The 14,568-nt window shown below is 40.1% G+C and overlaps 1 protein-coding gene across 1 annotated transcript in view; it reads right to left on the bottom strand.

The window, feature by feature from the left end:
- DNAJC10 (DnaJ heat shock protein family (Hsp40) member C10) overlaps window positions 1-14,568 on the bottom strand; it is a 39,633-nt gene that overhangs the window by 23,826 nt on the left and 1,239 nt on the right. Inside the window, exons 2-8 of the mRNA XM_038751355.1 lie at window positions 9,716-10,070; window positions 8,199-8,364; window positions 6,381-6,431; window positions 3,794-3,876; window positions 3,125-3,256; window positions 2,181-2,274; window positions 1,291-1,368 (exon numbers count right to left, since the gene is read on the bottom strand). Coding sequence (XP_038607283.1) covers window positions 1,291-1,368; window positions 2,181-2,274; window positions 3,125-3,256; window positions 3,794-3,876; window positions 6,381-6,431; window positions 8,199-8,364; window positions 9,716-9,922 — 811 coding nt within the window. The 5' untranslated portion in view covers window positions 9,923-10,070. The remainder of the gene's footprint in view (window positions 1-1,290; window positions 1,369-2,180; window positions 2,275-3,124; window positions 3,257-3,793; window positions 3,877-6,380; window positions 6,432-8,198; window positions 8,365-9,715; window positions 10,071-14,568) is intronic.

The following is a 14,568-nucleotide window of genomic DNA, read 5'->3' as shown; positions in this document are numbered from 1 at the left end:
GAGTCTGATTATTATTATTATAATTATCCCAGCTCCTCCTTTTGTCTGCTGTGTGACCTTGGGCAAGTCACTTCACTTCTCTGGGCCTCAGTTCCCTTATCTGGAAAATGGAGATTAGGACTGTGAGCCCCATGTGGGATGGGGACCGCATCCAACCTGATTTGCTTATATCCACCCCAGCGCTTAGTACAATCCCTGACACACAGTAAGCGCTTAAATACCACCCTTATTATTATTACTACATGCCAAGTGCTGTACTAAGTGCTGGGGCAGATACAAGATAATCGGATTGGACACAGTCCCTGTCCCACATACGGCTCAGAGTCTTATTATTATAATTACCCCGGCTCCTCCTTTTGTCTGCCGTGTGACCTTGGACAAGTCACTTCACTTCTCTGGGCCTCGGTTCCTCATCCAGAAAATGGAGATTGAGACTGTGAGTCCCAGGTGAGACAGGGACTGTTTCTACCTTGATTAGCTTGTATCTACCCCAGTGCTTAGTACAGTGCCTGGCACAAAGGAAGTGCTTAACAAATACCACAATTTTCATTATTTTTTATGATGTTGGCCAGTTGTTCAGGACTCCTGTTTGGGCATTATCCATCTCATCTTCAATTGGAAACCTGCGCCACGGATGGGCGAGACTGCACAGGTCTCCCGATTGCCAGAAAGGAACTCTTTCCTCCGGACCAACATTGTAGGTGAGGCCTACAAAAATAAGACGGCCTCAAAGTAAATGAACAAATAAAATGGATTTCGAGTGCAGCACTCAGGCTGATGATTGTGGAATAAGTGCTTGTAGAAAAAAAAAAAGGCTAGTTGGGGGAAGGTGGAACTTCAACAGAGCTTACAAATGCACTCACTGATTATATTACTCCGTAAATGGAAAGCTTGAGTATTTAGATGGACTTGGGACAGGGGTGATGATCAATCCGGAATACAGCAACTAGTATTTTTTGGCAAAGATCGCCGATGTGCCACGTCTACATTAAGGACTAAAAAGCTTACTGTACTTCCTACTTCCTGGTGCAATTAGCTACTCACAACTGTGGGATCGAGACAGTGAAACTCAACTGAAAATTTTCTCTTAAAATATAAAACCACTCTAGCGTAAAAATAGACATTAAAGACGTTTACTGTCGATAAAAATTATTTTGAGGTTATTCAAGTTACCTGGAGGTAATCTTGAAAGAAAAATGATATTAAGCGCTACTGCCAGAATTTGTCCTTCTCTAAATACTGTCAAAACAGCAAAATACAATTATTGGTAAAATGAAATTGCATCGTTACCTCCTCCCTCGGAACAAAAGGTGATGAGCCAACCGACACCAGAGGCAAAAGCAGTTTGGATGGCGTTAACAAAATTCCCTTTAAAAAAAAAAAAAAGAGGAAATTGGTTTTCCGAATATCTGTGCTTGTTTCTTTTGCAATTCATTATAAAAATTACATTTTATAATTCGGTGAGATCAGAGCTCCAGTCTCAACTGAATACCACCTTCTTGAATTAACTTAACACTACTGGGAGAAAAATTATTTACTGCCAATTAAAACTCCAGACATTAATCCCCACTTAATTTTAGAACAGCACTTTTCTAAACACAAAATTCATTTGAGAACAATTATGTTTACAAGATACTATTCTATATGGACGTGCATTAAGCACCATCACAATCCTGGATATAATTTGTTGATGCTCTCACTTCACAGGAGGTAATACACATTAAGGACACATTTCCACGGTCAGGCAGATAGAGCCTCAAGAGTAGATAACTAATTTAAGCCAAGTTACAGACAGAGTCAGTGACAAGGCCGGGAATAAAAATATGAAGTGTGACCTGGAAAAAACAACATTTTGAAAACAGTGTATTCCTTGATATAGAACATTTTTTTGGACCTATGGTGTTCACTAGTTTATAATCCATGTTTTAAAGATAGTCTCCTTTTCCATGTCACCCCTAATTCATCCAAACTCTGCTGTCCAGTAGAACAGCAAGCAATACCAGTAACATGTGGCCATAAAAACAAAATCTGTAATAAACATGTAACTACTAAAATATTTACTACCCCTCTCAAATTCACTAAATTACACATTTAGTACAATTTCAGAGTGAAGGGAGGCTTCTTTTTCCTAGTAGTAAATAAAAGACTCTCAGCTTGCACTGAAAGGTGATAAAAATTACCTGCCCGTAATTCTGTTACTGTGGTCGTGACGTACTGCATGGCAAAACTCACTAAATTCTCCTTTGTTCTGTCTCCGTAATACTTCACTGGATTCTATAAAGAATTGAGGTTAAAAAAAAATTAAAAATCCTCTTTTTGCAAAATTTCCAACATTCAAATACCTTAGTTTCTAAAATAAATTAAATGACGTAAGTTTTGGTTTAAAAAATGCCCAAATCTAGCCTGTATCAACGTACTGAATGTTTAAGAAAGGTGGATCCTTATTGTATAAATGTCAATTCAACATTTGTACATGTAAATAGAAATGTGAATGTCAGGATCAAATTAAGTACTACATTTCTGTCTTAACTAGCTATAATCCACTGCAGAAAAACTGCAATTAACGGTTGCCTGCACATTTAGTAATGAAAACTTCTCACGGCAGGATCTACAAATGATCTACAAGGAAAATCATACTGGTAAATGGAAGAATTTCATGTTAATTTTCAAATTCTCTATAAAGGGGAACCAGAAATTTCAGAAACAAATTCACATTTGAAGAAATGTCAAAAGGGGCTATAAACTTCGCTTCATTTTCAAAATTATTTTTTCATACTTTAAAACGCTTCTTAAAATTAAATATTAACCAAAAATCAAACAAGTTAAAAAATTTCACAGTTTGAAGAAAAATGAAAGACAGGCTAATTGTATTTTAAAAGGTTTTTTTTGCCATACACAATAAAATTTTTTAAACTATAGATTATAGCCGAGTTGAGTTTTATTACAAATGGATTCTTTTTAATCATGTCTAAATTTTTTGGTGTTCACTCAGCTAACAATGCTATCTACTGAGCGCTTATTAGGTGCAGAGCATCGTAGTACGCACTTGGGAGAACCCTCCACATTTACTTTTAATTTTCTTCTGTATGCCTTCGCTTTCAGAAGCGCTAGCTTAATGTCTCACCGTTCCAGACTTGAAAATGTAGAGACTCGGATAACTGTTTATTCCTTTCATTCTGCACAACATCCTATCGTCACCGCAGTTGACGGCTCCGATGCGAATCAGTCCATCCATATCTTTAGCAAAGTCCCTCCACTACGAAAAAAGAAAATTTATGGCATGCTCATATGTTGTATTTTTTTCTGAAGCATCCTGAATGGTTACTTTTGCAAAAAATAATACTACAATAATAATAATGATGGCATTTATTAAGCGCTTACTATGTGCAGAGCACTGTTCTAAGCGCTGGGGAGGTTACAAGGTGATCAGGCTGTCCCACGGGGGCTCACAGTCCCCATTTTCCAGATGAGGTAACTGAGGCACAGAGAAGTTAAGTGGCTTGCCCAAAGTCACACAGCTGACATGTGGCGGAGCTGGGATTTGAACCCATGACCTCTGACTCCAAAGCCCATGTTCTTTCCACCGAAAATGATTTTAAGAAAAGGAAAAAAACCCGAAACAACACTTGAGTGACTGTGAAGAGCAAACTACTTCTGATATCTATTTTCAATTACTCGTGATCTATTTTCAATTACTCGTGATGGAACAAATGACCCCGAAGAACCGTAGGTTAAAATGGAAACAATGTATTTCGTCAAACAGCACCGATCAAAACGTGAGAGAAATACATACCGTTGGAGCCAAATCGTGACAGTGTGAACAACGGGGAGAATAGAAATTGACGAACCACAGCTCTCCAGAATTAACAGCTGCATCTAAAATACACACGCAAAACCAGATTCAGTTCAACGTGAATTCTACAGATCTTTGGTCATTTTTCTTCTTTTCAGCCTACTCGTCTCCATTATTATGACAAAGGGACTTATAAACACAGATTCCTTACATTTCTTATATGTACCTGAAGCAATGGGTCCAGATCACCACAAATGACACTTTTTATGTTTAGGTTAGAGGCTTGTCAAAAAGCAGAGTTCATAAGCATACTGTTTTAACAATCCTATGTACTGAATTCTGATTTCCAAGAGCGTGTTAACTGAAACGAGGCTCTGACTCACTAAACAAAAACTGTGTATTCAGTAAGCAATTCACTTTATAGACCTTGCAAAATAACCTCATACAATTTTGCCTATTGGAGCGGTTTTTATCAGCATTTTTTAAGCACTTGGTATTCACCCTTCAGTCAATCCAATGGCATTTACTTATGCACGTAGCCGTAATTTATTCATTTATATTAATATCTGTCTCCCCTCTTGACTGTCAGCTGCCGGTGAGGAGGGAACATGTCTGTCGACTCTGTCACACTGTACTCTCCCAAGTAGTTAGCAGAATGCTCTACACACAGTAAGCGCTCAGTAAATGCCACTGATTGATCTGCCAATTTATACTGTAGCATTAGAAGCACACAATGAGCCACCCCCATAACTCAGAACCACAAGGACCGCAAGAATTTAGCAAACTGAACAGTCAAGAAATGAACACAAGAAGGGAATGGCCACCCTAACAAATACTTGCTTTGATGTTTGCTTAACAGCTGGAAAGTTAAAATATATATTTACTCCATTTACCTTCCAAAGAAGGTCAATTTAATTAGCACCGCTCTTCAAATTTCAGGAAGAATCTAAACCTCAGAAAGAAGCATGGAAGCTGCAAATTCATAACGGACTGGCTGGGCTCAGGTCAAGGGAGGAAGATGTCACTCAATTGTATTTATTGAGCACTTACTGTGTGCAAAGCACTGTACTACGAGCTTGATTTCTTTTCTTCTTCACTATAATTAAATTATGGGATGTGGAGTATGAGAAAGGACATTTATTGCACCCAAAGATAACAAACCCTCTAGGACTTCTTGAAATCTTGAATTTTACCCCCAGATTTGCTTCTATTGATGGCATGTCTTTTCCTCATCTCAAAGTCAATGTTTAATATACTTCATTGTAAGTCACTTTTGTTTTCTTTTTTCCCTTTTGGCACAGAGATTGTTTTCTAATAGTGGTTACTACTTTTATCCTTGATAGAATTCAGAGATAGGGAGATGTAACAATCTTGGCAACCTGAAATGAATACATATTTTGAGCCAGCTCCTGGCCTTGGCAGAAATCACTTGATTTAAGATAACTGAGTCTATCAACTAAAGGAGCAACTACTTTATATATAATGTCGCTCTTGCTTTGATTTAACCTGAAGTGTTAACTTAATTTTACAGTTTCACTATTAAGCGTATTTGCATTTTTGGGCCTCAACCAATTTTATTTATTGAGTGCTTACTGTGTGCTGAGCATGTACTAAGCACTTGGGAGACAAAAATGGAAAAGAAAAGATATTCTGAAGGAATATGAACCACTGAATGGTTCGGTTTATTTTCCAACCGTGGCGCAATATTACACCTTATATCACCAATTAACATGGCTCCTCTAATGATCCTGTTGCAGCCTGAGTTGAGTGTGAATGGCTTAATCAATCAATCCTATTTATTGAGCGCTTACTGTGTGCAGAGCACTGTACTAAGCACGTGGGGGGAGGACTGTGAGCCCTATGTGGGACAGAGACTGTGTCTGACTTGATTATCTTGTATCTTCCCCAGAGCCCAGTACAGTGCTTAGCACATAAGAAGCGCTTAACAAATACCATAATTAGGATTATTATTACAGTATTATAGAGTTGATAGGCACATTCCCTGCCCTCGATGAGCTTACAGTCTAGAGGGGGAGACAGACATGAATATAAATACATTACGGAAATGTACCGAAGTGCCATGGGGCTGAGGGAGGGGGGCGAATAAAGGGGGCAAATCCAAGTGTCAGAGTGACACAGAAGTAGTACTGAGGACATGCAGCTTATATTTGGCTGGTCTCTTAGCCTGGCCCACAGATGGTCAATCAATCAGTCAATCAATTCTACTTATTAGGTGCTTACTGTGTGCACAGCACTGTACCAATCACCAATTAACAGTGTTCTTCCAAACACCCTATTGCTACTGGGAGAGGCAGAACACGGGTTGGAAGGACCGTTGATCTGATAATCCAGTAATGACAATTTGGCAGTACAGTGCTCTGTACGCAGTAACGCTCAATAAATAGCTTTGACTGATTGCTTGGAGTACTCTGCTACCAAATTTAAAGAAACATAAAAGAAATGAGAGCAGGTAAGAATAATACAGATTTTTCACTTTATGGGCTGTCCTAGTAAAACATTTATAAGATAGCAAAGGATGAGAAAGAAGCCCAATACTTGGTAACTGTTTTTGAAAAGATCAACTTACCAAATTCCCCTCTATCTAATGTTATGATTTCAGGATCGTCATCATAGATACCTAATTAAAAAAAAACAAAAAACAAAACAGACCCCCAAAATTAATTAAAAGTGATACACCAAAAAGTATCAAGTCTAAATCCAATATGGGCTTTGAGGCTTAAAGCTACAATGCAAAGAAGTTGGACTTACTGAGTTCAAATGGCCACATATCAAATTATTTTAAAAAAGCAGGTGTATCACTACAGCAATCCCCAAATAATCAAATGAACATCTGATCACACTTCAGTGCTGAGGACAGGTGTAAATTCATATATGCTGGAGGTGTGGGGGGGAGAGAATATCTTAGTCCCACAGGAAGCAACCAGGGAAGGCTTCTTGAAAGTAAAAATTTAATGAGGGTTCTAAAAGGGGGAAGAGTTGGGGTCTGGCAGATTTGAAAGGGGAAAAAAAACCTGACAAGAAGGACAGTATGAGCAAGAGTTAGAGGCAGAGTGCTCGGGAGGAGGAAAGAATGCAGACTACTGAAGGAGTGAATGAAGAAAGCTGATGTGTATGTTTGGAAAAGGTACTGGGAAAGAACCTTTAAGCCAATGCTTAATAAATTTTCATTGACTAAGGTGAAGGAGCTTTCATACAAAAGGGAGAAATATATCAGATACACCATGACTTACTACCATTTCAGAATTTTAATGTGATTTGTTTTATTATTAGAAAAACCTGGTTGTCCCAAGTGTAAAACTCGGCACGTGCGAGGTTAAAGGAGCTCATGAGTTTCTTGAAAAATCATATGTATTGGAAAAAAAAAATCTGAGCACCAGCCATTTGTATCCCATGAGGTGGAGTTGGAAATTCTGACTTTAGAATGCAACTGGGGATAGTGAAATAAAATTGCTTCGAATATATTCTTGGTAGTTTCAAAATGGAAGCTTAATCTTGTTTGTCCCTGGACTTTTATAATATCCTTGGGCCAAAGAGAGAGGGTCTATTTTGGATAGCCCAAGATGTGAAAATGCAAAAGCTTTCAAGGCATGCTCCCAAAACACGCTTCCTTCTTGAGTTCAAGGCTGGCTTCGCCCGGAATCTCATAAGACTGTCACGATCCCCCTCTACTTTCCAAAATGGTATAAAAACACTTGAGTCCTTCTGACTTTGCTCTTCATCTCCAAAGTATTCAGAGCCTCCTCAGAAGTCCGGAACCTGGAACTCGGGAAATCAAGCCCATTTTCCAGTGAGACTTGGGAGGGAAGTCACACCGCCACCCTCGAGACTCTGAGAAATCATATTGGCACCCTGAGTTTATAGTTAGATCAGAGGTAAAGTAAGGGTGATTCAGCCTTGGGATCCTTGGGAGAGGCAGAATGAGAGAAATAGCAGGAGGAAACTTAGTGGGGGAGAAGAGGGTGGGTCACCCAAAATCCGGGTGAAGAATTTGGCCTCTGGATTGCTCCTCTCCATAGCTTTCTTTGAAGTTCTTCTGCCATTCAAGAGTCAAGACAGGAGAAGATTGGTCAGAAATTCTAACACATATACAGAGGTTTATGAAGCTGTGTTAATATGGTGAATTTTGTTTCCTGGAATAAAAGACTCTAATGATCTTTGGGGAAAAAATGTAATGCAGAAATTAGGGAAAAAAACCACGGGTATATGTAAATCCCAAGTAGTCTGGACTTTGGGAGTTTCTATTTTTAAACAATCAAGTCAACGGGAGACTCAAGTTAAGAAGTGCTACGTAAGGTGACTAGGAAACAAAAAAATAGAACCCTTGCAGATTAACTTCTAAAGGGTTTCAACTGTGATAAACACATTTCACACCATGTTACCTTACCAAAATCATAGCGGTAAAAATTCCAGCTTTCATATTGACCTCCTTGCTGATTATCTTCGAGTCCTTTCTCTCCATACTTATCATACTTTTTTCGAAGATCTTCATCTTTTAATACTTCATATGCTCTATTGATTTTCAAAAAATTTTCATGGGCATTTGGGTCATTCTATAAAATTCAAACCATACAGGTTAGCTATGGATTCGTTATTCTGAAGCTGTAGTCTAGCCCCTCAAATTTATGAGTGTTATTTTTTAATTGTACTGTTCCAAGAAATCCTGGTAATTTCAAGATTATTCATGTGAAAGAATACTACATGACCCTGTTAAAAATAATCCCCTAAACTCTCCCAGCCATACTAAAGGAATCAGAAGAGGGTCAGAGAAATGAGTTTTTCATTCAGTCATTCAATCATATTTATTTAGCACTTACTGTGTGCACGGCATTGTACTAAGCGCTTGGGAGAGTACAACAGAACACTAAACAGACCCACTCCCTGCCCATCATCAGACATGGCTGGACAGAAAATACACTATTTGGGAGGGCAAGGTTTTACATTTACTCTGCCAATTCATAAATGAGGGCATTTTTTAAAAGAGTCAACTATGAAATATGAGTTCTTTCCTGGTGGAAGAGTTGGAAAAGGACCGAGCGCTATTGGATGTTTCAAAATAAGCCTATTTAAAGATCAATTATTTTTTAAAACTATATCAAATGAAATGGGATAGATAACTTTGAAAAGCACATAAAACAAGATTTTTTTTTTCTATCTCGAGATAGAGAAAAATAACAATGAGTATTTAGAGTGAACAGGGAAACCATAATCGGCATTTCTTCTACACAACTCTTGCTAAAGATGGCTTGGAATAAATTTCTATATGAGAGAGCCCATATGCTCATACTGCAGCAATTTAAAGACTAAAGATAAACTATAACTATATTGCAGTGCATTGTGCATAAAAAAAACTGATTTGTTTTTTTGATTATTCTGCCAAAAAAACATTCTGATTGTCCTTTAATGTTTACAAATTGTGCAAATATATTACTTTCTACCTTCACCAGCTCAGATTTACCGGCTTTAGTAATTGCAATTAGTTCGGTAAAGTGAATAACATTTTAAAATTTGCTACCGTGCATGCTACTATAAGGCCTAAAATGAGATCGTATTTATCTTTTCAAAAGGTGTTTAGCAGTAAATACATCCTTCTACAACTGCTAGACTGCAATTTGTTAAATGGTAACTAATTATTAATATAATCGGCCTGACAGGTGAACACTACTGGAACTTACAGCGCCTTCGGCTCTAGCTAACTACTCATTAAATTCAACTTCTTCGATTATATTCATGAATCAAAGTTTTAACTTTTGGTGGCAGTTTAAGCATTCATTACTTAATTTTCAAAAAAAGGAACAAAACCATATATATTTTCAAATGAGTTTGATTACTTTTTTAGTTTTAATTGAAATAATTTCCTTGTAGATTACTTTGTTAGACACTTCGGGAGTAACTTTCACCTACCTGGTTTTTATCTGGATGTAATTTTAACGCCAACTTCTTGAAAGCTTGTCTTATTTCTCTACTATTTGCTTCTTTCGATACTCCAAGTAGACCATAATAATCTTGATCAGTGCAAACCGAAGCAATATGATATATTAAAATTAACAAATATAATCCAATCCGTTTAAAATCTCCAACACGGCCTCCTCTGTTAAAAAGGACCTCCATTGTGCCTTTTTCTTTTTCATATGATTCACATTGGTCCAAGGAATTCACAAATCTTGTTTATTTTAAATTCTGGGGTCGATTTCGGGGTGTTTCAGTCGACACCACTTGAACGTTGAAGTCAGGAAGGTTGTACTGAAAAAACGTCAACCTAAAGGAAGGAAATCAAGCAAGTGTAAGAAGGTGTAACTCTCGGGGTCATTGCCTTATTTGCTTATCAAATAACCGCATCAACTTTTTAGGAGAAGGTTATAAAATCCCCAACTCCTTTAAATAATGGTGTGCAATTTCCCCATTGACAGTCCCTCCCAAATTCTCTAAGGAAAGCTTATGTTTGAAAGAGTTTTAAATACCATAAATGAAAACTATACTACCTCTGACTCTACCCATATTTTTATTGACATAAGAACAGACTGTATCTAGAGATATAAACTAAAAAAGGCACTCATGGTTCAAACATTTTAATTCTACTACATTGAAAAACTCCAACTTTCAGTCTCAAGCATTACACTTCAAATTACAGACAATAGTTCCCCAAACCATGAAATTCACCTCGTTTGAGCTCCCACAGCCCTATCTACTTATTGACTATACAAGCCTGGGCACCTGGTGCTTTAATACTTTTAATTGCTGTCACATTCATAACGATAAAAATTTGTCTCTTATTTGGAACCTGCCCGGCTCTGATCTTATTCCCTTTCTCTTTGACCCAATGAAACATTTGAGGAAAGTGATGACATCTGCAAATACCGAGATTGAAAAGAGGAGATCAGTGGCAAAACAGCAACCAATATTAAACTTCGGATCCAAACATTCCTTATGAAAATCATAACCTCTGATTGTGTGGCTTTTTTTCCCCCCCAAATGGCTGTCCTGGCTACCGGCTGGATTAGACGATAGTCCACGACAAGACTGTGGTGAGGGATTTGTGAAAAATTCACTTTACAGCGTGGTGCTGGCTGTAAAGTCTCCTTGACGGCAAGGATCCTCTCTATTAACTCTTGTTCTCTCTCACACGTTTAGTACAGTGCTCTGCAGACAATAAGGGCTCAATAAATACTACTGTATGTTTATGAATGTTTGGTGAATCAGTTGTCTGATGTACTGTACTTTCCCAAGCACTCAGTACAGTGCTCTTTACATAGGAAGCACTCAATCAACTGCATTTACTAAGTGCTTACTGTGTGCAGAGCACTGTACTATTTGGGAGAATAAAGTAGAGTAGCAGAGTGGGTAGACACGTTCCCCGCCAACAAGAGCTTACAAATTTGGAGGGGGAGACAAACATTAATACAAATAAATTACAGACACATACCTGAGTGCTATGGGGACGAAAAAGGAATGAATAAAGTGTGCAAAATCATTCAATCGTATTTATTGAGCGCTGTGTGCAGAGCACCGTACTAAGCACTGGGGAAAGTACAATACGGCAATAAACAGGGACATTCCCTGCCCGCAAGGAGCTCACAGTCTAGTGCGGGGGAGAGAGACGTCAATGCAAATAAATAAAATTACAGACTTATACATTCAGTGCTGTGGGGCTGGGACGGGGGAGAGCAAAGGGAGCAAGTCAGGGCGACGCTTAGCACACAGTAAGCGCTCAATAAATACGATTGATTGATTGACGCGGATGGGACGGGGAGATGAAGAAAAGTGGGGCTCAGTCTGGGAAGGCCTCTTGGAATCCAAGGGCAAGGGCGACGCAGAAGGGCGCTCAATAAAAGAAGGGAGCATGGCTACTACCTCTCCCAAATGCTTAATACAGTGCTCCCCATGTAGTAAGCTCTCTAAATCAATCCCGTGGATGGATTATGAGCAGAGACTGGCTGGGGGAAAGGTGCTGACAATTCCACCGTCTCCCTTCTCCAAGAACAGGACAAGAGCCTTTTATGCTACTGTCCCCAAGGAGAAGCAGCTTGACTCGGTGGCCAGAGCCTGGGTGTCAGAAGGTCATCAATCAATCAATCAATCGTATTTATTGAGCGCTTACTGTGTGCAGAGCACTGGACTAAGTGCTTGGGAAGTACAAGTTGGCAACATATAGAGACAGTCCCTACCCAACAGTGGGCTCACAGTCTAAAAGGGGGAGACAGAAAACAAAACCAAACATACTAACAAAATAAAATAAATAGAATAGATATGTACAAGTAAAATAAATAAATAGAGTAATAAATATGTACAAACATATATACAGGTGCTGTGGGGAAGGGAAGGAGGTAAGATAGGGGGATGGAGAGGGGGACGAGGGGGAGAGGAAGGAAGGGGCTCAGTCTGGGAAGGCCTCCTGGAGGAGGTGAAAGGTCATGGGTTCTAATCCCAGCTCTGCCCCTTGTCTGTTATGTGACCTTGGGCAAGTCCCTTCACTTCTCTGGCCCTTGGTTACCTCATCTGTAAAATAAGATTAAGAGTGTGAGCTCCACGTGGGGCAGGGACTGTGCCGATCTCAATAATAGTAACGATGATGGTATTTAAGCACTTACTATGTGCCAGGCACTGTACTAAGCACTGGGGTGGAGACGAGCAAATCGGGTTGGACACGGTCCTTGTCCCACGTGCGGCTCACAGTCTCAATTCCCATTTTACAGATGAAGGAGCTGAGGCTCAGAGAAGTGAAGTGTACATATTTATTCTGTTGATTTTATTTGGTTAATATGTTTTGTTTTGTTGTCTGTCTCCCCCTTCTAGACTGTGAGCCCGCTGTTGGGTAGGGACTGTCTTTCTATGTTGCCGACTTGGACTTCCCAAGCGCTTAGTACAGTGCTCTGCACACAGTAAGCGCTCAGTACATACGATTGAATGAATGCATGAATGTTGGGGTAGGGACCCGGTCCTCTATATGTTGACAACTTGGACTTCCCAAGCGCTTAGTACCAGTGCTCTGCACACAGTAGGCGCTCAATAAATACGACTGGAATGAATGAAAGCTGGGTAGTGAACCGTCTCTATCTATCTGTTGCCGACTGGGACTTCCCAAGCGCTTAGTTCCAGAGCTCTGCACACAGTAAGGCACTCAATAAATACGACTGAATGAATGCACAAATGCTGGGTAGGACCAGTCTCTATATGTTGCCAACTTGACATTCCCAAGCGCTTAGTACAGTGCCCTGCACACAGTAGGCACTCAATAAATACGACTGACTGAATGAATGTTGGGGTAGGGACTGTCTCTTATATGTTGCCAACTTGGAATCCCAAGCGCTTAGTACAGTGCCCTGCACACAGTAGGCGTTCAATAAATACGACTGAAACAATGAATGCTGGGTATGGGACCGTCTCAATCTATCTGTTGCTGACTTGGACTTTCCAAGCGCTTAGTCCAGCGCCCTGCCCACAGTAGGCACTCAATAAATATGACTGAATGAATGCTGGGTAGGGACTGTCTCTATATGTTGCCAACTTGGACATCCCAAGCGCTTAGTACAGCGCTCTGCACACAAGTAGGCGCTCATAAATACGACTGAATGAATGAATGCTGGGTAGTAACCGTCTCAATCTATCTGGTGCCCGACTTGGACTTCCCAAGCGCTTAGTCCAGGGCTCTGCACACAGTAGGCGCTCAATAAATACGACTGAATGAATGCATGAGTCGTTGGGTACGGGACCGTCTCTATATGTTGCCAACTTGGACATCCCAAGCGCTTAGTACAGTGCCCTGCACACACAGTAGGTGCTCAATAAATACGAATGAATGAATGAATGTTGGGTAGGGGACCAGTCTCAATCTATCTGTTGCCCCACTTGGACTTCCCAAGCGCTTAGTCCAGCGCTCTGCCCACAGTAGGCGCTCAATAAATATGACTGAATGAATGTTGGGTAGGGACTGTCTCTATATGTTGCCAACTTGGATATCCCAAGCGCTTAGTGCAGCGCTCCTCACACAGTAGGCACTCAATAAATACGACTAAATGAATGAGTATTGGGTAGGGACCGTCTCAATCTATCTGTTGCCGACTTGGACTTCCCAAGCGCTTAGTCCAGCGCTCTGCACACAGTAGGTGCTCAATAAATACGATTGAATGAATGCATGAATGTTGGGTAGGGACCGTACTATATGTTGCCAACTTGGACTTCCCAAGCGCTTAGTACAGTGCCCTGCACACAGTAGGCGCTCAATAAATACGACAATGAATGAATGCTGGGTAGGGACCGTCTCAATCTATCTGTTGCCGACTTGGACTTCCCAAGCGCTTAGTCCAGCGCTCTGCACACAGTAGGTGCTCAATAAATATGACTGAATAAATGCATGAATGTTGGGTAGGGACCGTACTATATGTTGCCAACTTGGACTTCCCAAGCGCTTAGTACAGTGCTCTGCACACAGTAGGCGCTCAATAAATACGACTAAATGAATGAATATTGGGTAGGAACCGTATCAATCTATCTGTTGCCGACTTGGACTTCCCAAGCGCTTAGTCCAGCGCTCTGCCCACAGTAGGTGCTCAATAAATACGACTGAATGAATGAATGTTGGGTAGGGACCGTCTCTATATGTTGCCAACTTGGACATCCCAAGCGCTTAGTACAGTGCCCTGCACACAGTAGGCGCTCAATAAATACGACTGAATGAATGAATGTTGGGTAGGGACCATCTCAATCTATCTGTTGCCGACTTGGACTTCCCAAGCGCTTAGTCCAGCGCTCTGCACACA

Source organism: Tachyglossus aculeatus, chromosome 9 (genome assembly GCF_015852505.1).
Source record: "Tachyglossus aculeatus isolate mTacAcu1 chromosome 9, mTacAcu1.pri, whole genome shotgun sequence".
NCBI lineage: Eukaryota > Metazoa > Chordata > Mammalia > Monotremata > Tachyglossidae > Tachyglossus > Tachyglossus aculeatus.
Note: the sequence above shows the minus strand (reverse complement) of the source record. Positions and strands in the feature narration are given on the sequence as shown.